Here is a 27,562-nt window from a genome sequence, read left to right as displayed (position 1 = left end):
AACACCTCCAGGGATGGCGCCACAACCACCTCCCTGGGCAACCCATTCCAGGCTCTCACCACTCTCATGCTCAACAACTTCCTCCTCACATACAGCCTGAATCTCCCCATCTCCAGCTTTGCTCCATTCCCCCTCATCCTGTCACTCCCTGATAGCCTGACAAGTCCTTCCCCAGCTTTTTTGTAGGCCTCCTTCAGATACTGGAAGGCCACAAGAAGGTCACCTCGAAGCCTCCTCTTCTCCAGACTGAACAGCCCCAACTCTTTCAGTCTGTCCTCACAGGAGAGGTGCTTCAGCCCTCTGAGCATCCCAGTGGCCTTTCTCTGGACATGCTCCAGCACATCCACATCCTTCTTGTGATGGGGGCTCCAGAACTGGATGCAGTAATAATAAAGAAGGTTCTGTTTATCAGCTTTAATTGGTAAACTGCTATTCCTTGAATGCAGAAGCAGGCACTGTTGAGATCATTGCAAGCATACAAAAGTGTTTATAATAAAATGCTAAATAATGCAAACACAGGCCAAGATTTTTATTCTTCTTTTCTTTTAAAAACATACAGTAAAAAAAAAAAAACAACCAACCAAACAAATAATAATACAAAAAAACCCAACCAACCAAAAAATTACATTGTCTGTTTGAAGGCAACAGACAGCAGCTCAGTATTGCTAGTGTGCTCCTGAAAAGTCAGATCCACTGCTTAGTTCTCAAGTACAGGCTTCAAAGCAACCTTCATGCACCTGCATTTGGAAGCTTTAGAAGCAAGGTAAGCATGTAGGTAGAGATGGCAACCCAATATTAATACAATACAGAGTCTTTTCAAGTTTAATCTCAAACAATTAAGTGGTTCAGGAAATGAAGTGAAAATTATTACTGTAAAACAGTTCAAGTGAAACCTTTTCACCTGGAGCACATTCAGGATTACTCTTCAGTACAAAGGAGCCGGGGAAAAGATGATGAGCAAGACCTCCCAAAATAGCACATATTCCCCTAGTCAGGGCAGACGCCAAGGGATATGCAGGCTTGACTCTATTCTGCCTGGCGCAGACCAGGGAATTGGATTGGCTGCATCTCCCACATCCAGACTGACTCCCCGGACCATCAGCTGCTGTCATGGATGTCTGTCCCTTTCCTCATTGCAGTTGTTCTGCCTTGTAGAAACTGCTTGGGGGAAAAAAAAAAAAAAAAAAATCTGTCACTTCTCTGTTCAAAAATAGAATCAAACTCTACCTGAAGGGGTAGAATGCCCATGCTGGGTTCTGAAGACCCTGATCCAAGATCTGACTCCCGTGAGTATTTGGTTATTTAGACAAAGTGGAGCAGCTCCAATAGGAGGGAAGGGGCTGAGAGAATTAGTTGGAAGAGGGACTTCAGCCTGGCTTTCCACATCCCAGGTGTCTCTCCTTGAATTTCTGCAGCGAGTAAGAGCTTTGTTAAATATAGAGCATTTCTCTGTGGAAAAAACTGCCTTGTTTTTTTTTCTTTCTTATTTCTTTTTTTTTTTTTTGTTAAAGGAGAAAAAAATTCTTCACAGCAGGGCTTAACAGTATTGTTTCAAATTGCCTTTGAAACCATTGCAAAACATTTTAGTGCTTAGCTTGGTATTATGATAATGCACTATTCAATATTGTTTTTCATATTTTTCATAACTTAGATTATGTTTAATTTTCATGGCTACCAAGAATTAGGTTTGATTGTCTGTTCAAAAGTCCCTCCTTTTGTTTGGAGACTCTGCGGACTGTCAGGGGATCATGTTCTTAAAATTAGTTTGGAGATCTTTACGTGGCTGTGCTTAATAATTGTGTGTGAACAGAGAAGAAAATGATGAGACAGAAAATTGCTGTCCTCAGTAATTTTCTGTGGGAAAGAAGGTGAAAAAAAAAAAAAAAGTAGATTCTTAGAAGCTGTATTTGGAAATAGAGTTATGATGTTATGAAGATCTATAGTAGATACTGTGGAACTCAAACCAGCCTTCCTGTGTTTATCAAAATGAATAATCGTCTTTAAAAGCATTTTTGGCTAATAGCTGCCTAAGAGAAAGCAACTCTCCTGGGCTGTCAGACTCAGTCATATTCTGTCTGCTTGGTGTCATGCCCAGTCAGAGATCGTGAGGATGGAGCTCACATGTTCACAAAAACCTCTATTTCACATTTTGGAAACATGACCCTTTCAGGGTCTACAATCTGTAATGCATTTACTGAATGCTGAATACATTGCTTTCTTAAAATGTAAATCCACAACACTGCAGACAGAAAAATGTCTGTACTAGGGGGTGAGCTGTGTGCCACCTGAAATGGGCAAACAATAAGCCAACATGGGCTGTGATTTCCAGCATCTCTACTTAAAAACCAGCAGAATCTGCTTCTCCTGGTACTATGACACCAAGAGGGCTGGACTGTTTGAGAGCTGTCCACAGACTTTGTGGAAATGCTTGTCTAGATGACAGAACATTTGTTTCTATACATTTACCAAAAAAATTAATAGAATCACAGAATCAACCAGGTTGGAAGAGACCTCCAAGATCATCCAGTCCAACCTAGCACCCAGCCCTATCATTCTCGTGACACTTCATATATGAGAGGATACATTTTGTTTTATACACTTTCCCCACCTCTAAATTGTAGTCTTTTTACTAGGAGCACACAGCGTAGCAGTTTGTGGGAGAATGCGGACAAGGGCCACACAGACCAGTACAATCAGAGCAATGCCACATGGGCTCCACACAATTCAATGTGAATTCTACCAGAGACCTTTATTGACCGTTCTGGCTCTCATTATATAGTCTTGAGCATAGAGCACACACCTACACATTAGCATAATTAGGCAAGACAACCCAGTCCTTTACATGCACCACGCCTTGTTTTTCTGATTAACGAGATGTCCACTTATCTGTCCTTCTCCCAGATAAGGTATTTTGCAGCTGTAGGAACCAAGGTCAGCACATTCCATCTACTTGTTATTATTCCTTCTCGCACTGCATTCCCACAATTTCCCCCTTTTTGTTATAAAATGAAGACACTGTTTCTCATCCATTGCAAGGCCCATGCAAAAGATAATAACACAACACCTGAAACATTACTATACGATAAAGACACCTGTTCCCATCTTTTGCCAATGAGTGGGTCTAGATTTTTAATTCATAGAATGGTTTAGTTTGGAAGGGACCTGGAAGATGGTCTAGTTCCAATCCCACCTCCAACCAGACCATGTTGATTAAAGGTTCATCAGTCCTGGCCTTGGACACCTCCAGGGAGGGAACTCCCTTCACCATGACTTCAAAAATCTTTGTTACAGCATGAAGTCATGAATGAAATGGAAAAAAAAAAAACCAAAAAAACCCAAAACAGATATTTTTGTAGGCTGAGAAAATTCAGGTAATTTTGAGGAATTAATTTTTGCCCCAACAGCGTTGTCAAGGCCTGGACCCGGCTGCACAGGGCAATGGTGGAGTCCCCATCCATGGAGAGGTTTCATAGCTGTGTAGATGTGGTTCTGAGGGACCTGGTTTAGTGGTGGCCTGGTAGTGCTGGGTTAATGGTTGGACTTGATGATCTTCAAGGTCTCTTCCAACCAAAACAATTCTGTGATTCTAGGCAATTTAGGGTGTGATTTCAAGCTGGATTACACTGTTGTCATAAACAAACAAACAAAAAAAAACCAAATCTGACTTTTTTCTTTTCTGTTATTTTACTGAATACACTTAGATTATTTTGTGATGGCCTTAGGCTATCCTGAGAATTGGCTGCAACTGGCAGAGAGAGACAACCCTGCTCTTTCTCTTGCCCTTGTGCTTCCCCACTCCTAGGCCCCCGCTTTGTACTAGTGCTAGAAATCATGTGGCTTGTTCATCTGGCTGAAACCTTTCTTTTTTTTTTTTTTTTCTGGCTGATTTCACAACATATGGTAATGCCAACACGAGGGAGAAACAGCTACAGTCTGTGTGGCTTGAGAGGAAACTTGTGCCTTTCAGGCCAGAGTGCAGTTGGATCAGGTTAAACTGATGACAGAATTATTCTTCTGTAAAGACCCTCTGAGGAGGGCAGGGTGCCTTGGCAGGTAGCGTACAGTTAACCTCACCTGTGCTTGATAATTCTTATCAGCTCAGTAACATTGCAAAGTAACAGGAGCGCTGGCATCCACCCACCTTAATGAAGACTCACCTTGAGTACTCACTCAATGTTATGGGATCCCTGTCATTATGGACTTCATTTTCATAACAATAAACTGTTTAACTACAGCAATCCTTCCACAGTAAATGGATCTGTAAGTGTTTCACTACACAGCTCTTTATGAAATCGTTCTATTTAATCAAAACACTTTATTGGCACACAAGGATGATTTATTTACATAGTAATTTACAAAAGTGAAAACATAAAAGATTGTGGCCAAAATAATCACACGTCTGTTGCAATATAGTTTCTAAAATTGCCATGTAAGTCATAAATGGCTTCTTAGTCTTTGGTTGCATAAGCCATTAAAATTTGTTTAATAGTGGGAGAATATTTATTTCGTGTGCTTAAAACAACTGTTTTGAACACCTTCTCCAAGAGGTTAGTTTTTGTAGTTGGGCAGTGATTGTTTAAATGATAAGTGGAAAATAGCTTTAAATATTCATCTGTGGTTTAGCATTTAAAATAAATCATATGGTAGACATCTTAGATTAGAACAGCTCACAGTAAACATCTAGTTATTACTTCAGCATATACCTTTTATATATATATATATATTTATATATACACGTGTGTGTGTGTGTGTAAAAACTTATGTATCATGTACTTTGGGACATGTTTTAATGTCCATGGTGGTGCTAGGTTGATGGTTAGTCTCGTTCTTAGTGGACTTTGCCAATCAAAACAATTCTGTGGTTCTATGAAATGGGAACTGATACACATAATCTTATGACAGTTTCAGAACAACATCTTAGATTATTCTGATGGGCTTCAGTTGGATGTTCATGGAGGTTGTTTGTTGTAAAGTGATGTTACTCTTAAAACTATTTCTATTTTATCCGAGTTTACCTATTCCACCCTTTCAGGAACTGCTGTCAAGCACCTTTCTCTTAGAACCTACACTGTTCTAACTGAATTTAGGACCATTCCACTTAAAACTCTTTTGTGTTCTTTTTTTTTTTCCCCTTCTAAAAGGAATACTTGATTGAGCAGCTGTCTCATGAGGACTCTCCTGAGGATGATGTTACCTCCAGTCAACAGCTGCCCTTGACGCTGAAGGGCATGGAAGAGCAGCCTGTCTTCAACCCTTTCCAAGTGTACCGCCAGTCTTGTGCAAAAGTGTTCAATCAGGTTTGTGGAAATCCCAAACCTTTGCATCGTTTTTACTTGTCTATCTTGCAGTGATCCTGGTAGTGATGGGGGCTGGAATGATGACATTAATTGCCTGCATTCGCATGTGATGAAGGGCAAAGGAGCATTATTACTCAGGAATCTAATGAGGGCACCCTCTACAGTAGCATGATGTTCAAAAAGCCATTATTGTCCTTTTCTTTCATCAGAATTATTGCATGTAAAGGCAATTTGCATTTACTTAGACTTCCTGTGTTAGCTCAGTATGGTGAAGGAAGGCTCATTAGTAGCAGTGACATTTATTACATCCGTGTAATGGTACATGGGGCTGGTCTTAGTCCTTTGACAAATCATGGCAGAACTCCAAGAGCACATTTAGAATCTTTGTGGTCCTTCAGAGAAATGTTGTGCAGTAAAGGGTGCTGTGGAAATGCAGAAAATTAACAGAACAGTGAGAATAAGCAGGAGGGAGGGGGAAAAAAGCAGAAAATACAGAAGTATCCATTTCTGTGTTTTTCACTGAGCCTTGTTGGTGATATTTGCATTGTTCTTATGCTTATAGAAATCAGTTTCCTGATAATGTAACAGTTAAAGAAGTTTAATCTAATTGCCTAAATCTCTACACAATCAATTGCACTAAGTGGAATGTAGCTTCTGGTAGCACCGGGACATTTCAAAAGCCTTACACCATTGCTTTTTGTCTTTCTCATCCATCACTTACAGTTTCGCTTCTACCCCTCAGTTTCAAATATTTAAAAAGGAGTGGTAGTGGAGTGGCAAGGAAATTAACTTTACAGACCTATGGCAGAAAGATGTCCTTAGTACAACTCTGCTTTTAATGGTGTCATCTCTCCAAATTCTGGTAATTTGGGACCATTTCACCAGGTTTATTGCTGTAACACAGATCTTGATTGGTTTCTGTTGTTGTTGCTTTGATTTTTCTTGTTGGTTTTTTTTTTTTTTTCTCTTACATGTTTAATGAGCTTAATCATTGGCATGTTGCAGTAAAAGCATTAATGTCCTGGAAAAGGAGATTAATGCCAATTTCATAAGGCTTCTCACTGCAGAGAAACATGCTTTAGAAGTACTTGCTGCTAGTCCCCTTATGTCCCCTTTCTTAAATTGATAAAGTTTAAGGGGCTACATAATCCCTTACTCTCATTTCAAATGCAAAAAAATACTTTGCTATGCCTCAGTTCTCAATTCATTAATAGTGTGGTAGAATAAGACCTTCAAGTAGTGACAACTCAGGGCAGAATTCCTCTGCTACCTGACAGGTTTGTAGTGCTCTATTAATCAACAGATGACAAGGGATCGTTCGTATCAAATTGCTTTGGATTTTGTAAATTTGTCTTGTAAAATCTGTTACCTGAATATAGGAAATTATCTTAAATTAAAAGAGTAGATCATGGACCTTAAAAGTACTATGGGCCAACATTGCTATTGACCATGACAGACTTCTTTCCTGCGCTTAATGGGGTTCTTAAATAATTTAGTTGCATTTACCATAAAACTGCACATTTATTTAGTGATATGGAGGGGTCTATTTATAAATTGTTGTTCAGAATAGCTCAGTGTCTGCTTTCTTGTGAGGATAATTACCTGTAGAAGATGCTACCTGTGAGGACTACCTGTAGAAGATGCTAGCACACTGGCAAGCAACATTTATTCTCCTCTCAGGATGCTTCTCTTTGTAGTTTCTTCCTGGTTTGCAACTGCCACACAGTTTAGGAGTTTATCATCTGTGATTAATTTATTTGGTTTCTACAAATCTATTGTAGCTTGTTGTATTTTTAATACAGGAACTAACATTTTGTCATTTTACCCACTCCAAGTCCCAGCAAGCTGCTGGTTTCACAACCCGTTTTGTCAGCGAGATAATTATATATTGTTTTATAAAAGCTTTCTCTCAGAGGTACCAACTGGAATAGGCTTTCTGAGTCCAGAGGGTTGGTTGAGTTCTAGATAGAGAATATTTGTGTTATTCTGTATAACATATTACAGTATCACAGTATCATCAGGGTTGGAAGAGATCTCATAGATCATCAAGTCCAACCCTTCACCACAGAGCTCAAGGCTAGACCATGGCACCAAGTGCCACGTCCAATCTTGCCTTGAACAGCCCCAGGGACGGCGACTCCACCACCTCCCCGGGCAGCCCATTCCAGTGTCCAATGACTCTCTCAGTGAAGAACTTTCTCCTCACCTCCAGCCTAAATCTCCCCTGGCGCAGCCTGAGGCTGTGTCCTCTCGTTCTGGTGCTGGCCACCCGAGAGAAGAGAGCAACCTCCTCCTGGCCACAACCACCCCTCAGGTAGTTGTAGACAGCAATAAGGTCACCCCTGAGCCTCCTCTTCTCCAGGCTAAACAATCCCAGCTCCCTCAGCCTCTCCTCGTAGGGCTGTGCTCAAGGCCTCTCACCAGCCTCGTCGCCCTTCTCTGGACACGCTCAAGCATCTCAATGTCCCTCCTAAACTGGGGGGCCCAGAACTGAACACAGTACTCAAGGTGTGGTCTAACCAGTGCAGAGCACAGGGGCAGAATGACCTCCCTGCTCCTGCTGACCACACCATTCCTGATGCAGACCAGGATGCCACTGGCTCTCTTGGCCACCTGCGCACACTGATGGCTCATGTTTAGGCGGGTATCAGTCAGCACCCCCAGATCCCTCTCTGTCTGGCTGCTCTCCAGCCACTCTGACCCTAGCCTGTATCTCTCCATGGGGTTGTTGTGGCCAAAGTGCAGCACCAGCACTTGGAGCTATTGAATGCCATCCCATTGGACTCTGCCCATCTGTGCAGGCAGTCAAGGTCCCGCTGCAGAGCCCTTCTGCCCTCCAACCCAGCCACATCTGCCCCCAGCTTAGTGTCATCTGCACACTTGCTGATGACTGACTCCATGCCCTCATCCAGATCATCTATCACAGTATCACAGTATCATCAGGGTTGGAAGAGACCTCACAGATCATCAAGTCCAACCCTTAACCATCTATGAAGATGTTAAAGAGGATGGGGCCCAGCACAGATCCCTGAGGGACACCACTAGTGACAGCTGCCAGCTGGATATGGCACCATTCACCACCACTCTCTGGGTCCGGCCCTCCAGCCAGTTCCTAACCCAGCACAGAGTGTTGCCATCCAAGGAGACTGGAAAATGGCCAATGTGATCCCCATCCACAAGAAGGGTCGGATGGGCTGACAGCTTAGCCAGCAGTTTGCTGTGGGAGACAGTGTCAGAGGCCTTGCTGAAGTCCAGATAGACCACATCCACAGGCCTCCCCACATCCACCAAGCAGGTCACCTGATCATAGGAGATCAGGTTGGAGAGGCAGGATCTGCCCTTCCTAAATCCATGCTGGCTGGACCTGAGCCCTTTGCCATCCCTTAGGTGCGCTGTTATCACCCCCAAGATAACCTGCTCCATCAGTTTCCCTGGCACTGAGGTCAGGCTGACGGGTCTGTAGTTCCCAGGTTCCTCCATCCGACCCTTCTTGTGGATGGGGACCATGTTGGCCATTTTCCAGTCTCCTGGGACCTCTCTGGTGAGCCAGGACTACTGGAAAATGATGGAGAGTAGCTTGGCCAGCTCAGCTGCCAGCTCTCTCAGGACCCTGGGATGGATCCCATCTGGTCCCATGGACTTGTGGGTGTCCAGGTGGCTCAGCAGGTCCTGAACTAATTCCTCATGAATTTCCAGGGGAACACTGCTCCCCAACCCCATCCCCCAGTTCAAGAGGCCTCTTGCCCTGAACTCCTCCTTCCTTACTGTTGAAAACTGAGGCAAAGAAGGCATTCAGGACCTCAGCCTTTTCCTTGTCATCAGTTATAGTGTATATTGTAATAGATAATAATATAGAGCTACATTGCAAGGGCAATTCTAGATATCAGTCCATGCTGGGGGGTAATGAGGTAGAAAGCAGTGCTGCAGAAAAGGATCATAGAATCATAGAATCACAGAATCAAGCAGGTTGGAAGAGACCTCCAAGATCATCCAGTCCAGCCTAGCACCCAGCCCTATCCAATCAACTAGACCATGGCACTAAGTGCCTCATCCAGGCTTTTCTTGAACACCTCCAGGGACGGTGCCTCCACTACCTCCCCGGGCAGCCCATTCCAATGGGAAATCACTCTCTCTGTGAAGAACTTCCTCCTAATATCCAGCCTATACCTACCCTGGCACAACTTGATTTGGGGGTGCTGGTGGGTGAGAAGCTGGACAGGAGCCAGCAATGGGCACTTAGCAGCCCAGAAGGTCAAGGGCAGCCTGGGCTGTATCCAAAGCAGTGTGGCCAGAGATGGAGATTGGGGATCCTGCCCCTTTGTTTTGCACTGGGGAGACCTCATCTGCAGTGCTGTGTCCAGCTGTGAAGTCCTCAACACAGGAAGGACATGGACCTGATGGCTTGCATTCAGGGAAGGGCCATAAAGATGATCTGAGGGCTGGACACTTCTCCTACAGGGACAGGCTGAAGGAGCTGGAGTACTTCAGCCTGGAGAAGGCTCTGGGAAGACTTTAGAGCAGTCTTGCAGTACCTGAAGAGGACTGCAAGAAGGCTACAGATGGCCTATTTGCAAAGGACAGGATGAGAGACAGTGGTTTGAAATGAGAGCAGAGCAGATTTAGCTTGGACGTGAGGAAGAGGTTCTGCATTATGAGGGTGGTAGAACACTAACAGGTTGCCCAGGGAGACAGTTGAGTCCCCATGCCTGGAGACCTTCAAGGTCAGGCTGGAAAGGGCTCTGAGCAACCTGATCTAGTGGAGGATATCCATGCTGACTGAAGAGGGGGTTAAACTAGATGCCCTGTGGAGGTCCCTTCCAACCCGAACCACTCTATGAGTCCATGTTTCTACAACATGCTTTTAGCACTTTCAGTAGAGGATTTTAAAAAGCAACTTATTTCAAAAGCTTTCTGAAATACAATTGTAGTAAACATTCCATGTATTGGTTGTTGATGGGTGTGAAAATCAGACCTGCACATCGGGGTGGTTGGCTTCTCTTTTATGAAGTTTTGCTAATTTGTACCCAAAATATTTCATCATAATGCCTGTGAATTTTACTGCTCTTGAAACAAAGGCCACCAAACGGCTATTTTGAGATCAACTCTAGCATTTTTACTAATGATATGTAAATGTCTTACCTTCCAGCCCTCTCCTTCAGTAGCTGATTCTAGGAAGTGTGTAATTTCTGTTAACGATTCAGACACTTCACTCTTGCATTCCTGTAAAAATCTTGAATAATCACCATCTGGTCTTAGTAACCTGTTGCTCTTGATTTTATCAATTTGTCCTGACACCTCAGTCTCTGCCAGTGCTACTGCTCCTCTGTCTAGTGTGATGGTTTGGGAGTTACCCACCCCCCACTGTTATGAAATCACTTCAGCTGGCTGGAAGTTAAGGAATGAAGCTTTATCTTTACAGCTTAGCACAATATACAAGCAGATAGTTGCAGCTTTATACAGAAATATACAAGTTCAAAAGTAAAACAGAAATACAATACCCCTCCCAGAAACCAGAGTTCCCAAGAGGAGCTCCCAACCACCCTTCCACCTTCTTTCCACCCCTCTACCTTATCCCAGCGTACATCTTAGGTCAAGGTGAACTGCGAGGATCAGGCAGGGGGGTTGGAAGGCAGAAGGGCTCTGCAGTGGGACCTTGACCACCTGGACAGATGGGCAGAGTCCAATGGGATGGGGTTCAATAGCTCCAAGTGCAGGGTGCTGCACTTTGGCTACAACAACCCCATGGAGAGATACAGGCTAGGGTCGGAGTGGCTGGAGAGCAGCCAGACAGAGAGGGATCTGGGGGTGCCGATTGATACCCACCTGAACATGAGCCAGCAGTGTGCCCAGGTGGCCAAGAAAGCCAGTGGCATCCCGGCCTGCATCAGGAATGGTGTGGTCAGCAGGAGCAGGGAGGTCATTCTGCCCCTGTGCTCTGCACTGGTTAGACCACACCTTGAGTACTGTGTTCAGTTCTGGGCCCCCCAGTTTAGGAGGGACATTGAGATGCTTGAGCGTGTCCAGAGAAGGGCGACGAGGCTGGTGAGAGGCCTTGAGCACAGCCCTACGAGGAGAGGCTGAGGGAGCTGGGATTGTTTAGCCTGGAGAAGAGGAGGCTCAGGGGTGACCTTATTGCTGTCTACAACTACCTGAGGGGTGGTTGTGGCCAGGGGGAGGTTGCTCTCTTCTCTCAGGTGGCCAGCACCAGAACGAGAGGACACAGCCTCAGGCTGCGCCAGGGGAGATTTAGGCTGGAGGTGAGGAGAAAGTTCTTCACTGAGAGAGTCATTGGACACTGGAATGGGCTGCCCGGGGAGGTGGTGGAGTCGCCGTCCCTGGGGCTGTTCAGGGCAGGATTGGACGTGGCACTTGGTGCCATGGTCTGGCCTTGAGCTCTGTGGTAAAGGGTTGGACTTGATGATCTGTGAGGTCTCTTCCAACCCTGATGATACTGTGATACTGTGTGTGATACTGTGATTAGTTACACAGAAGCAACTCAGGGAGAAAGCACAGGCTCTGAAAGAGACATGCACACTGTTTTATCTACATTTTTGTTCTGATTTCTCTACATCTCAGCACGCCTATGAGTGAAGCAGACATCACCATTGTTTCCTTTTCACAGCCTATAATCTAATTTTTCTCCTGAAATATTCCAATTAGCCTCAAACTAGCACATCCAGTAAGAGTTGTTTAGGCCATTCAGGTCCTCAGGGAGATAAAATACTAAAAGGAATTAGTTTCCTTTTGTGAAGTGACTTGTTGCAAACCGGTGTTTTCATTGTCTTCCATAGAACGGGTCAGTCTGGTGGAGTGAAGTTTTATCTGTGTTCATGTCTGGTTTTATCATTGTTGCCACTGGTTACTTAGACTCTCCTTTTTAATCCCTCTTGATTTTACATGTACTTCCTCCATATTTATTTATCTGTTTTTAATTCAGAGTATAGATCAGTTATTTGTTTTCTCCCCTGTGGTCTTCTACTTCCACTGTTGTCTGTTTTTCCTTTATTTATCAGATGTTCACTGTGGCTTCTTCATTCCCTTTCCTCTTTCGCACAGCATTATTATTTTTTAGCTACTGTCATCTCCCTTTCTTACCAAGTATTACACCTTTATTTTTCCTACATTACTTTTAAATGCTTTTGAAAGATAAGAGGGAAATTGAATTAAAAGAAGGAAGGGAATGAAATAAAGATGAAAGGAAGGGAATTCTTCTTTCTTAGAGGAACAAAATGCTGTCTGTAAGAACAGGAGGCACTGCAAGATGCACTGTGCTCTTCTTATTTAGTTTTATTTCCATTGTTATGACTTGCTCCATTATTTTTGTTTTCTTTGAAATTACTACTGCTTCAGTGTTACAACAATAATTTTTATTGACCTCTCCCAAGAGCATTGAACTGTAGCCACTACCTAACTGTTACTGACAGTGAGGATGAATATTATGCAAGAGGATTACTGCTTTCTAACCCTGAGAATGTTGTGTCTGGTCTTTTGTCTGCCCACCATTATTGCAGATTGCTTTTATTTATTAAATAAGTAATATGGAGTTATCTTTGTTCATACTGTCTGGACTTACTGCTGTTTATGATAACCATCTGGAGACTGGGGTGCCTTACAAAACAACAGGCCAGTTAACCATCACTCTGATGACCACACAGTCTACATCTTGAATTCCAACTCTACCAAGTTTTCCATGACAAACTTTGTGCTGACAGCAGGAAATGTGAATGACTGTTACATTAAAAAAATAGAAGTTGCCAATTATTTTGCTTTTTCAAAGAAAGAGTCAAGCTCTCAGGCAGTCTGGTTGGGCAGAATGCCATTAACAGTTGGAAGAATAACGGTTCAAAAATTGATTTATCTTTTTATAAATAATGGCTACATCCCCAAATGGATTTATAAATTAATTGCTGTCTTATTGGAATAAAAGCCTTCTTCTGTGGACATGATTGGTATCATCTGTCTAAGTCCTTGTTTTAGACACCACCCCCCCTCTGCCTTGGTTAGTATATCACAGCTGGAGCTTTAATTTACTGATCATATTAACACTGATTAATAACTAACAATAGCTTCTTGCCATGTATCAACAGTCAACCATTACTGAATGGAACTGGGATTGGTCAAACTTGCTGCCAAGTTATTTGGGACTGAATCAGATGACCTTCAGGGTGCTGCTGGCACACAGGTAATGGAATTTTGGCAAACAACTGCATATATCTCTGTTGCCTTTTGTACTCTGCAATAGTCAATACATGAATAAGTTTAAGATGTAAATTATACATTTGTATTTAAATACACAGCTTTTAAATGGAGATACTATTTGATCCGTGAAAAGATGGGGTTTGATACCTGCTTTGAGGAGCCTAGTATGTTCTTTCTGTCAGACCTGATTATATGTTGATATTACCCTTAAATAGTGCTTTAAAAATAAATGAGTAACTTTTGCAAACTTAAGCTGCTCAGAGAGATTCCAGCTGTATGATACAGAACTTAGGGGATGTTGGCTTAAGTTGCAATGAATCTTCAGCTCAGTTGAGGGCATAACAAGTGTAGCTGGATAGAAAAAGTGCTTCCTTAGTAGTTTTTGAGTAATGGAACCGATTTTAATATTTTTACACTTTTTTACTTGTAAAATTCAACTTCTTAATTGATAGTCTGATGCATGAAAGTAGTGATGACACCTGTTAAATTCAGAAATAACAATTTGCAAGATTCAGAAGGGTTGTAGGTGGAAAAAAGTGGGTATTTTTATAAAATATTTGGCACTTATGTCCTTGTGGAAGCTGGAAAAATTACATGTTCTAAAGACAGAAGATTAATGTTCCCTTCTTAATTCTGAATCCTTCTGATGATCTCTAATATGGTTGCGTCACTCATTGTTTAAACTCAGCTGTTTGGCTGTTTAGGAAACAGAGTGACAGTTTCAAAAGTGTGTGAATCTGCACATCAGAAGAAGAAAAAAAAAGGGGGTCATGTTTTTGTTTTTTTTTTTAATGCCATTTTTCTTGATTTACTGCTGGTAGTTACCCTGAAACATTTACTTCTTCCTTCATTTCACATAGAAAATATTTATACAGTCTATATATGGTCTTCTTTCAGATTTTTGCTGTGGTTAATTCTTTCCTCACCCAAACTGCTGTTTTCCAAAATTTAATGCAATTGCACACATACACACACACACACACACAAAGCTGGTTAAAATAATCTGCCATTCATTTCTCTTCCTGATGGTGGCTGTTAGTATGGGACTTAATGGACTTTCTGGTCTGTGGCAGTAGTGTCATTTTTGTGTTAAATGACAGAGACAAATCAGTACTAATTCTGTTTTTTTTCTTCACTTTGATAGTTCTCCTGCTGATTGCTAGCACTTGCCCTTCATTAAAAATGAAGTAGTTTGCCCTTCTAAAAGAGTTTCTAATAGAACGTCTTAGACTCAAGCTGGTTCTTGAACTTCCCTTCATGTTGATGTCATCAATATGAGCCAAAGGGAGCGGAGAGGACTGCTGTGATTTGCAGGGGGAACATTTTCTGTGGACATTTCATCTTCTCTGATACCTTGAAACATTTAGTTTTTCTTTTGATCTCTTTTAAAGGGTTTAGGGGAAAAAATCATGTATGTGCCTTCTCTGTCCTTCCCAGTATTTCACACCTTTGTCATATCATCTGTTGTTGCTTTTTTTCCTCTTTATTTAGTTATTATTATTATTAGTAAGTGCCCTAATTGTTGTCATCTTTCCTAATTTGAAAATGTCTCCATTCATTGCCCTTGTACATGATATGGAAACTGTCATCTGGAAGTGACATTATGCGAGGCATTAGTGATTAGCTCAAGGATATATTGTTTCAGCTACTCTTCGTTTTGTACACCAGCAGATCATTTAAACTGTTGCGATCGTTAAGTAGAATTGCTGCTCCAATATCAGCCATAGTGACCGTCATCTGTAACACAGCTTGTCTCAATATGACTTCATTTTCAGCATGTTTTCCAACTGGCTAGGCCAGTTCTGGTTGGTCTTGTAGCTACTCAAGATTTGCAGTGATTCAGCTGAACCCTATCTTTACATGATTCTTCCTAAAATTTCTTAAATAAATAGGCGATTCTTCCTAAAACTCTGTTCAATCTCAGCCTTGTGCTCAGAAGTAAAGGTTTGAGCTGAACAGGCGTGCCTGTGTTTTAACCTCTTGTTTATGATGGACTCATTCTGTTTTTTACTGAGTGCCTTCTCAGACAAGTTAAACGGAAGTAAGGACAATAGTCTTTAGAGTCAGAACGGTGATTTTATGAGGTGGAGTGACATAATGCTTTAGTTACTTCCTTGTTTAACATATGCTCAATATTTCCCTTATCATTTACTTCTGTGCAGGGAAATATATTTTCACCTTTGCAGTGATATTTGGACCTATTTCTTTTGGTTTTGATATTTAAAGATAAGTAATGTCTGTTGCACATGAACTAAAATAAGTGAGCTCTGCTGTCTTGCGGGGGGGGGGGGAAGGTAAAAGTGCTCAGGGAACTCATTTACAGGGGAAATGCTCCCCTAACCTAGTTAATGACTGAGTTAGGTGGGAGGGGGTTATGGGAGCATTGTCCCAGAGCCAGCAAGTGGTAGGCAAATTAATTGGTTGGTGGTTAGGGGAAAGTAAAAAGCTTTTAGGACTGGTTAAAAAGGGAATGAATTGTTGTGCACTACTCATTGGCTCCACACGAGTGTATGAATCTAATCCATACATTCCTGTCAGCCTTAAAGTAGCTGGAAGATGTGGATGGTTGATGATATTGTTTGAAAGCTATCAAATATAGAATGCTATCAGGAAAAGCCAATTAAAGCTGAGCAGTAATGTTGAGCACAAATCTCAGCACTCCTCTCTATTTACAGCCGATACCTCCAGAAACTGTAGAGAAGCTCTCCTCACAGGAAGAAAAGGCATAGATAGATTCCTTTCCTTTCTGGTTTTACTTCTAAATCTTCTTTTTTTTTTTTCCTTTTTTTTTTTTCCTTTTTTTTTTTTCTTTTTTTCTCAGTTTGAGCTGAAAAAAAAAGGGGGGGATGGGGTGTGGAAATGAAGATATACTTTTCAATGGTGCTTGAAGTAATATGTTTTAATAATAAGCCTGTTAAAATTCAGCTGATTCATAGTACTTGATTTATCCAAGTTATAGGAAACATATTTACACAGATACACACTGCTTTTTTTGAATCTTGACTCTCACTTTCACGTCCTTAGATACTCCAGGAGCACATGGGAGTTCCTTACCTCTAGCACGTATATTAAGGCAAGTGTCCTACTCACAAAGCAGAAATTGCTCTTATCTGTCTAAATGAGCATGTTTTAAACTGTTTCTGCAGTCCATTGTATCATCTATGATGTCCTCTTCTTAACTGCCTGGGTTGGACTGAATTATCTCTGGAAGTCCCTTCCAACTCCTAACGTTCTGTAGTTCTGTGATTCCCCTCACTACAATTATGACAAACGACCAAGACATTTTTGTAACACATAAAACTGTCCAACATTACTGCAGTAGTTTGCAGGTGTGAGGAGGAGCATTCAGGATTCTTTTCTCTGCACTTAGGGAAGTTTCATGGAGCACCGAGGGTCTGGAGCAAGTCTAGAGATGGGCAACAAAGCTGATGGAGGGTCTGGAGAATGGTTCTGGTGAGGAGCAGCTGAGGGTTGTTTAAACTGGAGAAAAGGAAAGTGAGGGCAGACCTCCTTGCTATGAACTCTGAAGGGATGTTGAAGCTGGATGGGGATTGGTCTCTTGTCCTTAATACCAGGTGATAGATAAAGCTTTAGATTGTGAAAGGGCAGGTTTAGGTTGAATCTTAAAATCAATTTCTTTGATGCAAGAGTGGTCAGGCACTGGAGGAAGCTGCTCAGAATCATAGCATCATAGAGTCAACCAGGTTCGAAGAGACCTCCAAGATCACCCACTCCAACCTAGCACCCAGCCCTATCCAGTCATCTAGACCATGGCACTAAGTGCCTCATCCAGTCTTTTCTTAAGCACCTCCACCAGGTAGGTGGTGGAGTCACTGTACATGGATATGTTCAAGAAATGCTTGGGCATGGCACCTGGGGACTTGTTTTAGTGGCCCCAATGGTGCTGGACTCATAATTGGCCTTAATATTCTTAGAAGTATATTCTAACCCTAACAGTTATGATTCTTTAAGAGTTTTTTCTCCCAGTCATGCATTCCTTTGATAAATATTGTCAACTGCCCAGCAGCATCTCAAAACAGAATAAAAAATGTGAAACTGTTTATATATATTGGCTTAAGGAAACTATGAAGAAGAATAATAAATTTGTTTTCTACTAAAACCAGGTAAAAGATGTACTTGCTGGAAAATACACACATTCTTTGGATTCCAGGATTTTGCTTAACATAGACCAGGCTGCATTCTCTCTGACAAACTATTGCAAGTGAAACTGCATTTTAGGAAAGTGAAAATTATCCTTGGCAGCATTAAGGAGATCCCTAAGATCAAGAAGCTTCCTTTATGCTGTGGCAGCTGATCCTGTACCTCATGCCTCTCTTTCTTGTCTGAAATCCTTTAGCCTGCTTTGGGGTTTGACTCTTTATGTGCTCTTTGCAAAAAAAAAAAAAAAAATTGTTGATAGATCTGTGGCTATAGAGTTAGGTAATAAAATTCTGTGTTTTGTCATTGATTAGGCTTTAATAAAACCAAAATCAAGTTAAAAAAAAATCTTGTTTAGAATTTTGAATGATTGCAGGGCGAAGTCTGCAAAGCTCTTGTATATTCTAGTGGATACACAGACACCATCTGTTGAGAATGGTAGCCATATGGTGAACTATTTATAGAAAATGTTTATATTCATTGTGTTGTTGATTATCTAGATATCCAGAAAATGCTCTTTTAGAACCCAGTTTATCAACACATGGGGAAAAAATGTATTATGTAGTTTTGAAATTGAAAAGAATGTCAGCAAACTGCATGTGCTTTGTTGTTTGTGAAAGACTTTCGTTGTTTTGTGCAACTCTATAAAAGCCTCAGCCTCAGAAATGAGTGAAAACACTCAGGGTATGAAATGGTAGGAAGTTCTCCAACAATTTTCTTCATTGAGGGAACAAATGGTGGAAGAGCAGTTGCTGACATGATGCCAAGAGAAAGACCCTATCTGCATGGCAGAGGATGCCAGTGTTATGTCTAGTGTATTTTTAGATGTGTTAGTCAGGCCCTTCTCTTGTAGTGCAGATGCTCCTAGACCTTTTGTATCCCAACTGCTGGATATTGGAAATCTATATTGTTGTTATGGCTGTAAGTCAACTATTAATGATGTGTTGGTGAAGAAGTGTGATGCCATTAATAGTGCAGCAATCACCACCTGCTTGGTGAGATGGTAATGGATGCCCTTACAATGTGTGTGAGAACAGGCTTTCTGAAATGCATGGGAGGCTGTGAAAGACACAAACCTCTTGTTCCTGTGCCAGAAGAAGCAGCTGAAAAGTATTAATCCATTACTGCACACCTCTTAGTTGATCACAGAATCCATTTTAGATCCTAGTGCTGGATAAACAAAAAAAAAATCCACTGGAATTTTGAGGGAAATCTCATTTTGACCTTCCTGGGTAAGCAAGGACCCCTTTCCATAAGTGAGTTGGTCCATAATGAGGCATGTGTGTGTCACTTCCATCAAGATAAGGATTATCCTCCATCTGCCTATCCTCTTCTGACACAGCTAATGAAACTGTGCTTAAGCCTTAAAGACTGTGTCAGGGTAGGCTGAGCTCCCTGCCTGGCAGTTTAGAAGCACTGGTGGCAGGATGTGGGTCAGTAAGCAAAAAGCAGGATGGTGCCCTCTATTACATGCCATCTGAATGCCATTCCAACCACTATTATACACACATCTGTAGCATGAATTCTGTAAGTGGGTGAGGCTGAGGTGAGACTTCCCATACACAGTACACCCTAAGCTCTTCTGGTTGTTATCAGTCTCTCTCTCCTGTGAACATATTGCTGAATCCCTTGAATAAACCAATATTCTCCAACAACTCTACTGAAACCTAGAAAGTTTAGATCAGGTGATCTTTGGGGTGCCTTCCCACCTGGCATTCTGGGATTCTGTGAGCTCTATTTCCAACAGAAGATGCTAAAAAAGGAAGGATTCTGAACCTTAGTTAACATGAGCTCCCTCTTGATACTTGGAAGTCCTTTATCAAGGGGCTTTTAGCTACGTGGGATATGGAAGTGTGTGCTTATCTGCTCTCTTTGAAATAACAGGTATAAAATTGCTTCAATACAGTTTAAACCTAATATGATGCTATTTTCATTGCTCAAAGTTGGCCTCTAGAACAAAGAGAAAGAAAGAAGTACTGAAAATAAATGTTTTGCATTTCAAAAGTGTGTCAAGCTTGGCCTGTGAGCTAAACCACATCCTTCTGATGATGTCTCATTTGGTTTCCCAATTTAAAAATAGGTAACATTTCTCTACATTCTTATGCCCTTTTATGTGTTTTGATGGAAGAAATGCTAAGTAAATGCAATATATTAGCGTAATAATGCATGTCTGCATTTGTTGTTAGGGTTCACATTTTACTGTTTTCTTTAAAAAATACGTGTCTTTTTACTCATAACAAGTTATTCTTGGGTACTGCAACCACAAATTCTTACTTGGAAGTGTGACACTTTGACATTTTGTGTCACTATCTAATTAACCTGGTGATTGGCATCCCACGACCTGGGTGACTTTCCTTAAAAATAGATACTTCCTTTCATCTGCAAATAACTTGCCTTCCTTTCAACTCTGTGTTACATCCTGTTGCTCCCTGAGGATTCCTAAGTGTAGACAATCATGTTTTTCTTATCTCTTCTTCTTCCTTTTTCTCAGCCTGTCTGATCCAGGTTTTCATTCTCAATAGATATGTAGAGATTGTGTGTACAAAAGCTCTACATGTAAATTACTACGTGCAGAGTACTGACTAACACACACACTGGCTTAGCATGTCATATCATCTATAGGCTTCTTGGCTACACCTGCAGAGAGAGAGGCCACAGGACACAAGCCAACAAGCTAGGAGTCTGTTTTACTCACCAACTCACCGTCTCTTCCTTCTGCTTCTTTCAGATAAGAGACTTTCAGCAAAGTGCTAATAGTGCACAGGAATTCAATTTCCATACAGAGATCTCAATTTCTTTGCAGGCTGTAATGAGTTGAGACATGCAAATCCCCTGTAAGGTAGAGGGGGAAGTATTAATATCAAAGTTAAACAGATGGAAAATCTGGTCCTGCAAGTCACCTCTAAGGGTTGGTTGGTTTTTTTCCTACACTGCAAAATTAGTCTGTATCAAAGTCAAGAGCAGAACCCAACTACCATATAGTTGGGAACTGTTGATGGGCACAGCTGTGGGTAGTAACAAAGGGGAGATGGCTCATGTTTAGTTACACTTAATGGCTCAGCTAATTTGAATTATCTTCCAGTCTTCTTAGGAAGTTGTATCCCCGTTACTTTTCCTCCAGAGGAGATGAGGAATGACTGTATGTGTTCTCCTGACCTTGAGATGTTTGCTGTTGCTCCCACAAAGCAAGTAGTAAGGACTGGTGGCTGCTGCCATGCAGGTAACAGTCCTTCCTAGCTGTAGCTGTTCTCTCTGACATACAGCTTTCCGAAAGGTTATTTACTTTCTCATTTGGCTTTGCTGGGTGAACAACTTCTGTGCTGCTCAGCCCGTGCTGACCCAACAGCTAATTGGATGGCAAGCCCCAGAGATATCATTGCTTCTTCTTATTTTCAAAGTCAAACTGGCCTTGAAAATTTCACAGTCATAATCTAGTTTTGAAGGTAGAATCATAGAATGCCAGAGGCTGGAAGGAACCTTGAAAGATCATCCAGTCCAACCCCTCTGCCAGAGCAGAATCTCCTATACCAGATCACTCAGGAATGTGTCCAGGTGGATTTTGAATACCTCCAGAGAAGGAGACTCCACAACTTCCCTGGGCAGCCTGTTCCAGTGTTCTGTCACCTTCACTCTGAAAAAAAATCCTCCTCATGTTTAAATGAAACTTCTATGCCTCAGCTTCCACCCATTGCCTTTTGTCATTGGGCATCACAGGGCAGAGCCTGGCTTCATCCTCCTGGCACTGTCCATCTAGCACTCATGTTTTACATATTTACAAACACTCATGAGGTCACCCCTCAGTATCCTCCAGGCTAAAGAGCTGGGCAGTTTCATGTGTGCTCTTAATAGGTACTGTGATGTGAGCAGTCAGTTTAGAATCTCCACAGACACTGATTTGGGACTTTCTGGTGCTGAGTGATAATCTGGGCCAAACAAACTGTTTGTTGTTGTGTTTGTATTTTTTTTTTTTCTCTGTAAACTTATTTCTGGGAGATAACAACAAAATTTAGTCTTTGTGAAGAGTGGGAAACTATTATGCATCTTGCATCATGTAGCAAAGAGGGAATTCAGAATTGTCATTCTAATAGTTGACACTGGAAAATGTCATTGAAGAAAGCTTTTTTATGCTAGTCTTTAGATTGACAGGTTATGACAAAACTGCATTCATGTTGCTTGAATACATCTTTTGTCTAGTTTTACATGCTTTTTGACTTGTCTAGAAAATGACATATTGAGGTTTTCATTAGCTTTAACCAGGTGTGATTTTCTTTATGGAGGATACCTTGGTAGGACTACAGTTGAAGGCGAGCAAACCAGTGGAGCTTAGAAAGGCCATGGCCCTTCTTCAGATGCTAGCGATGAATTGAAAGACTCATTAATCAGCCACCAAGTCACAGGTGTGATGGCTCCCCTGCAAACCGCCAGCAGACTGTGAAAGTCACATCCAACACAGGAAACTCCTAAACTAGGCACATCTATAAACATCTTAAAACTTTCCTCTTTCCCTTTTAGTTGAGAAACGCAACCCTGTCACATATATATATATATATGTGTGTGTGTGTGTGTGTGTGTGTGTGCATTTATTTGATGCATTTGTTACTGATTTTTATTGTTGGTTTGTTTGATTTTCTTTTTTTTTTTTTTTCTTTTAACAACACAAATATTTGTTTGTTTTCCAAGAAACACAATTCATTTTAGGAACCAAAATAAGAACATGGTAACTGTTTTCATCGTTTTTGCTCATTTCACTCCAAATTCATTTAAATGGGCATTCGGCTTTGATTGAAAGGGTAAGTGCAAGAAACATTACTGTTGCACATTTTTAAACACGTCAAACATGCACAAAAGCTTTAAAAGGGGCAGGGGAGGGGGGAAAGACAGACATTTTCTACATCTAAATGATTGGCTATTTTCTTTTCCTCTGGTACCAAAAAAAAAAATTTAAAAATCACCTGGAACAAAGATTCAGTTATGGTAGGGCTGCAGTGTGGACAGAAAGTCATAAAATGTTTGAAGTTAAATGATTTAGAAGGTTTTATTATTTAATCAGTCTGCACTGATTCTTTTTTTTTTTAATCTGCACTGATAGGGAGAAAAAAAAAATCTTAATGAGAATCCAAAGAATGAAATCTCCATACAAATTTTCCACATCATTCTTCTTTAAACTCTACGGATCCCCTAGAATGAAGAAGAGTCTAGTCAGAGGTCTTATGCCTCCCCATTAATTTTTCCCCCAGATTATCCTTAAATTGATATGCTCCCTGTAGATAAAAATTAATTTTACTCCATCAAAGAGCAATGAATCTGAATTTGCTTGGATTTTTGTATTTGCTAACTCCTTGGTCTCTCTAATTCTCATAATTTCCCCCCCTCCCCTCCCCAAATATGGATGCTCAAGATAATAAAAAATTCTTTAAAATGTGAGGCAGCTGAGGGCAGTATCCCATCTTCATCTGGCATGAGGGGTTTGTTCGTAGAAGTAGCCTGGTCTCCTGTTTTCCTCTTCAGTACATCTTAGTTTTGAACTTCATAGCAGAAATTAATTTTAATTTGCATCCCATATTCTCCACTTTTTTTTTTTTGTTGTTGTTTGTTTGTTTGTTTTTGGTTTTTCTTTTTTTGGTGCCTGAATTGCCAGTTGTGAAGTTATTTTCATGTTGCTCAGTTTAAATCAGTGGAACTGTATGTAAGTGTGATGTCTGCTGCCTCAGCATCACTGCAGTGCTCGGAAGGCAAGGAGGCAATGGTGCTGCATTTATTGAAGTAATAAGGTATTATAATAGTGGCATATCAAAAGTGATATCTGCTTTGCCTTTACAAGGCTCTGTAAGCAGATATTTGAATATACCTGTCTTCAAGATGTATCTGTAACAGATTTTATCTGATTACTCAGTGTTAGTGCTCCTGCCTGTTATGGGAGGGCTTGTTAAAGTATACACAGCTGTCATGTCATGTCACCCATCTTAGGAAGAACTGTTGTAATTTCATTTTAATGGCAGTATATTTTAAAACACATTTTACTATTGGGATCAGGGAGAATTGTATTTCATTTCTAAGTTTGACCATAGATTATTGCCTCTATTTTTGCCCATTAACTTTCTGTTGTTGCTTTAACTGGGTAATTAAACTCCCCCACAAAGAAAAAAAAGGGAGGGGGGGGGGAAGAAAAATATCACCCTCTAGGATAACACAGAAATGATCCCTTTAATTGTACTAATAAAGACTGTGACAGCTGAATTTAAATACAACCAAACTCTTCCCACTAAAGTGTTAATGAAATTAACAATAAAAAAAAAAAGAAGTATAATGATTTCTCTTGGGATAATTACATGGGTAATTTAACAGCACATTGGATAAAAACTGAAAGCATTTATGTGATATATAGTTAAACCTCTGTAAATGGTATATAGAAAAATCAAAGGGCTTCTTATTGTCTTTCAAGTACAAAAGAAATCTTTAAAGCAGTAGCTCCTCTTAAAAAAGTACATTTGTCTTTCATTTCTCTTGTATTTTCAGCATTGCCCTTATTTATTGTTTCATATGGAGGTGCTGTCACATCATGCTATAGAAACAACATTGAATATACTTAACAGGCTCAAACTGAATGGCTTTTCTTGCTGGGGAGGGGGGAAAGCTGTTGCATCAGAAGTTTTTTCTGTGTTGTTTTCAGAAATTTTTACAATAAAATGAGAAATGTTTCAATAGTAAGTAAATTACCTTGGAGACAAAAAATGTGACCTTGCAGGCATTTCTTTTTCAAAACAAAAGCCTGGGTTCTCAAAGTGAGCTGCCCTTGCATTCTCACAGTAATACAGTATTGTAGATCTTTGGTGTCCTGTTGACCGTTTGCATGATGGTTATGCCATGTGCAGAAATCAGTATGATCTGGGAGATGTTCCTTCATTTCCCCCTCTCTTCACGATGTCTTTTTGAGAAGTTCATCACTAGGTTGTTTCTGCTGCACTGAAGCAACTGCAGTTTACAGAGGGAAAGGTAATTCTTCAGTAGGCCAGACACAGGTTATTCATTAGGTCATCAGCAACTCCACTGAGACACTGGAACAGGTTGCCCAGAAAGGTGGTGGAAGTCCCATCCCTGGAAGTTTTTAAGGCCAGGCTGGATGGTGCTCTGAGGAACCTGATCTAGTGTGAGGCATCCCTGCCCATGCCCAGAGGGCTGGAGCTGCATGGTCTTTGATGTCCCTTCCAACCCTGTGATACTGTGAACCTAAAAGCCAAAGGGCTTCCATGGTGATCACACATCTGACAAGCACATACTCTGTTCACTAACTGAAGTATGGCTTGCTGCAATTGTCATTTTTCTGATGAGACCTCCCCTGCAGCCCTGGGGCCAGCTAGAGGAAGCTACAGCAATACTGGGAGGGCTGGAAGCCCTCTTCTGTGAGGCCAGGCTGGGAGAGTTGGAGTTGTTCAGCCTGGAGAAGAGAAGGCTCCAGGGAGACCTGTTTGCCTTTCAATGCTGAAAGGGACTGAGAAGAAAGCTGGAAGCAGACTTTTAAGCTGTGCCTGTTGTAACAGGACAAGGGATGATGGGTTTAAGCTGGAAGAGGACCATTCAGACTGGAGAGAAGGAAGACATTTTTTATACTGAGGATGATGAGACCTTGTCCTAGGTTGCCCAGATAGGTGGTAGACATCTCATTCCTTGAACCACTCTAGGTCAGGCTTTTTGGGGTTCTGAGGCATCTGTGTTGACTGCAGGGGGTTGGACTAGGTGGGCTTTAAAGGTCCCTTCCCAAACCATTCCATCCTTCTACTGATTATAGCCACAAGCTGAAAAGTATTTGCCAAATCTTTCCTTACACAACCTGTTTCTCTGGTCTCAGAGAAGCGAGCAGAAGCTCCTCATTCAGAATAAATCATAACATATGACTCATGCTGATTTCTTTTAGCTCCAGCCCCAACTCTACTTGCCATTAGCTGAAGCATGAACCTAAATTAAGCAAGATGAGTGAAAGACACTTCATATGCCTGTCAAATATAAATAGCCAGTGCCAGTAGCAAGTGTCTCTCCTCTTTCTAATAACATCCTAAAAAATTCCATGTGTGCCTTGAAGATTAGCAATAACAGAATGGCATTTTGTGGGAATCCAAATGTGAGACCTCTCCAGAAAAACGAGTAATTACAATTGCTATCAGACACTGAAAAAATTAAACACAGCTCAAAAATGAACGTTTTTGACTTGCAGAGAGCTTTTCTATTCACTCTTGCTGATACCTGCAAACAGCCCAGCAGTGTCTCAAGGAGTGAATACAGGTGTCAGATACAGCAGCAGTTCTCTGGGCATCTCTCCTCTGTCTGTCATGAAGGGATTATTGACCTCTGTCTAGCTAAACCTCAACCAACCCAAAAATGTCATAGCTCTAAGTGATCTATGACACTCAGCTATTTTGAACTTAGGCGCACAGGCTGCATGCCTGAAACAGAACTGTTTGATTTTGAACCAGTCTGAGTTAACCAGCTTCAGGCTATAATTTTCTGAGCAAGAAAGCCTCAGTGATCATCAGCTGGCAAAAAAAGTGTTGCTCTTCTCTGTCACCTTTCCATCAGGAAAGGCTCTGGGCCCAGAAAAAGATTTTTTTTTTTTTTTACGTGGCTTTCAATGTTTTCATGGTGCCTTCGATATTGGCTAGCATTTCTGGTACGAAATTAACAGATTCTGAGAATCTTAAGAGCCTGCTTTATTTTAAAGCAATAGAAAGGAGTTGCTGTAACACTTCTAGAGGTATTAATGCTGTCAATTTACTGTTTGCTTTATTGATCAGTGAAGATTGAATTTCCTTTGCAGAAGCTATGCTCCTCATACTCTTTTAATTCTTCCATCAATTTAATTGGTTTTGCAAGTGATTTTCCAGCCCTGTTTTCTGAAAAGAAAACAAACAAAACCTTCCTATTTCAAAAGAAATCGATCTTATTACTCTGTGTACCTCTAGGAAGTATTTTGTTCTTAGAGTTCCCAGAAAGTCACATGTGTTCGTTCTGGCCTTGATAAATTGCTGTGTTGTTAGGTTCTCCCTTTAAGGTCTTCTGACCTTCAGAGTTCTGATGGCATCCAGCAGATATCATCTACGAATATTAAGAGTGATGGGTGTTTTTCCTTCCTGCAGAATATAGCATTGCATTATAGTACAGTCCCCATTGCTTAGTTCTCACCTGTCTTAATTTGCATTTCACCTTCTTGTTACTAATTTAAACCACTGATTTCCACCTCTGCCCTTTTTTTGGCTCGTTGTGCAACCAATACTTCCATAAAAACAATCCATGGAAGTACTGAAATTCTGTTTCCAAATATTGCATTTACAAAATTGTATTTCCAGTTGTATTTTTTTCCCAAAATTATATTTCCAGTTATACTTATTTAAAAAAAAAAATACATTTCCAATTGTATTTATGACTGTATTATTGGACTATTTTATAAGAAAACACTTAAAATAATTCCTATTGACTTTGTCTTCTTGCTGTGGTTCATTTGGGTGGCTACTATCTGTTTGGTAAATCTGGAGTTGATGTGGTGGCTCTAGAAACGTACATGAGTTCTGGAGGTCTGTGCTATACACAGAATGGTATTCCATTCACGAGCTCTGTTGGATTTGTCTCTCTATGTTAATTGTTCAAAATAGTCAGAGAATCACAAAATCAACCAGGTTGGAAGAGACCTCCAAGATCATCCAGTCCAACCTAGCACCCAGCCCTATCCAGTCAACCAGACCATGGCACTAAGTGCCTCATCCAGGCTTTTTTTGAACACCTCCAGGGACGGTGCCTCCACCACCTCCCTGGGCAGCCCATTCCAATGCCAATCACTCTCTCTGGCAACAACTTCCTCCTAACATCCAGCCTAGACCTCCCCCAGCACAACTTGAGACTGTGTCCCCTTGTTCTGTTGC

At 41.2% G+C, this 27,562-nt stretch overlaps 1 protein-coding gene across 1 annotated transcript in view; it reads left to right on the top strand.

Moving 5' to 3' along the window:
- The window catches only part of KIAA0825 (KIAA0825 ortholog), a 359,412-nt gene that overhangs the window by 184,893 nt on the left and 146,957 nt on the right, over positions 1 to 27,562 (top strand). The window contains 2 exon segments of the mRNA XM_064176290.1: positions 5,142 to 5,297; positions 13,385 to 13,479. Coding sequence (XP_064032360.1) covers positions 5,142 to 5,297; positions 13,385 to 13,479 — 251 coding nt within the window.

This window comes from Pogoniulus pusillus, chromosome Z (genome assembly GCF_015220805.1).
Source record: "Pogoniulus pusillus isolate bPogPus1 chromosome Z, bPogPus1.pri, whole genome shotgun sequence".
Classification (NCBI taxonomy): domain Eukaryota; kingdom Metazoa; phylum Chordata; class Aves; order Piciformes; family Lybiidae; genus Pogoniulus; species Pogoniulus pusillus.
The sequence above is the reverse complement of the archived record's forward strand: the minus strand, read 5'-3'. Positions and strand labels throughout refer to the sequence as shown.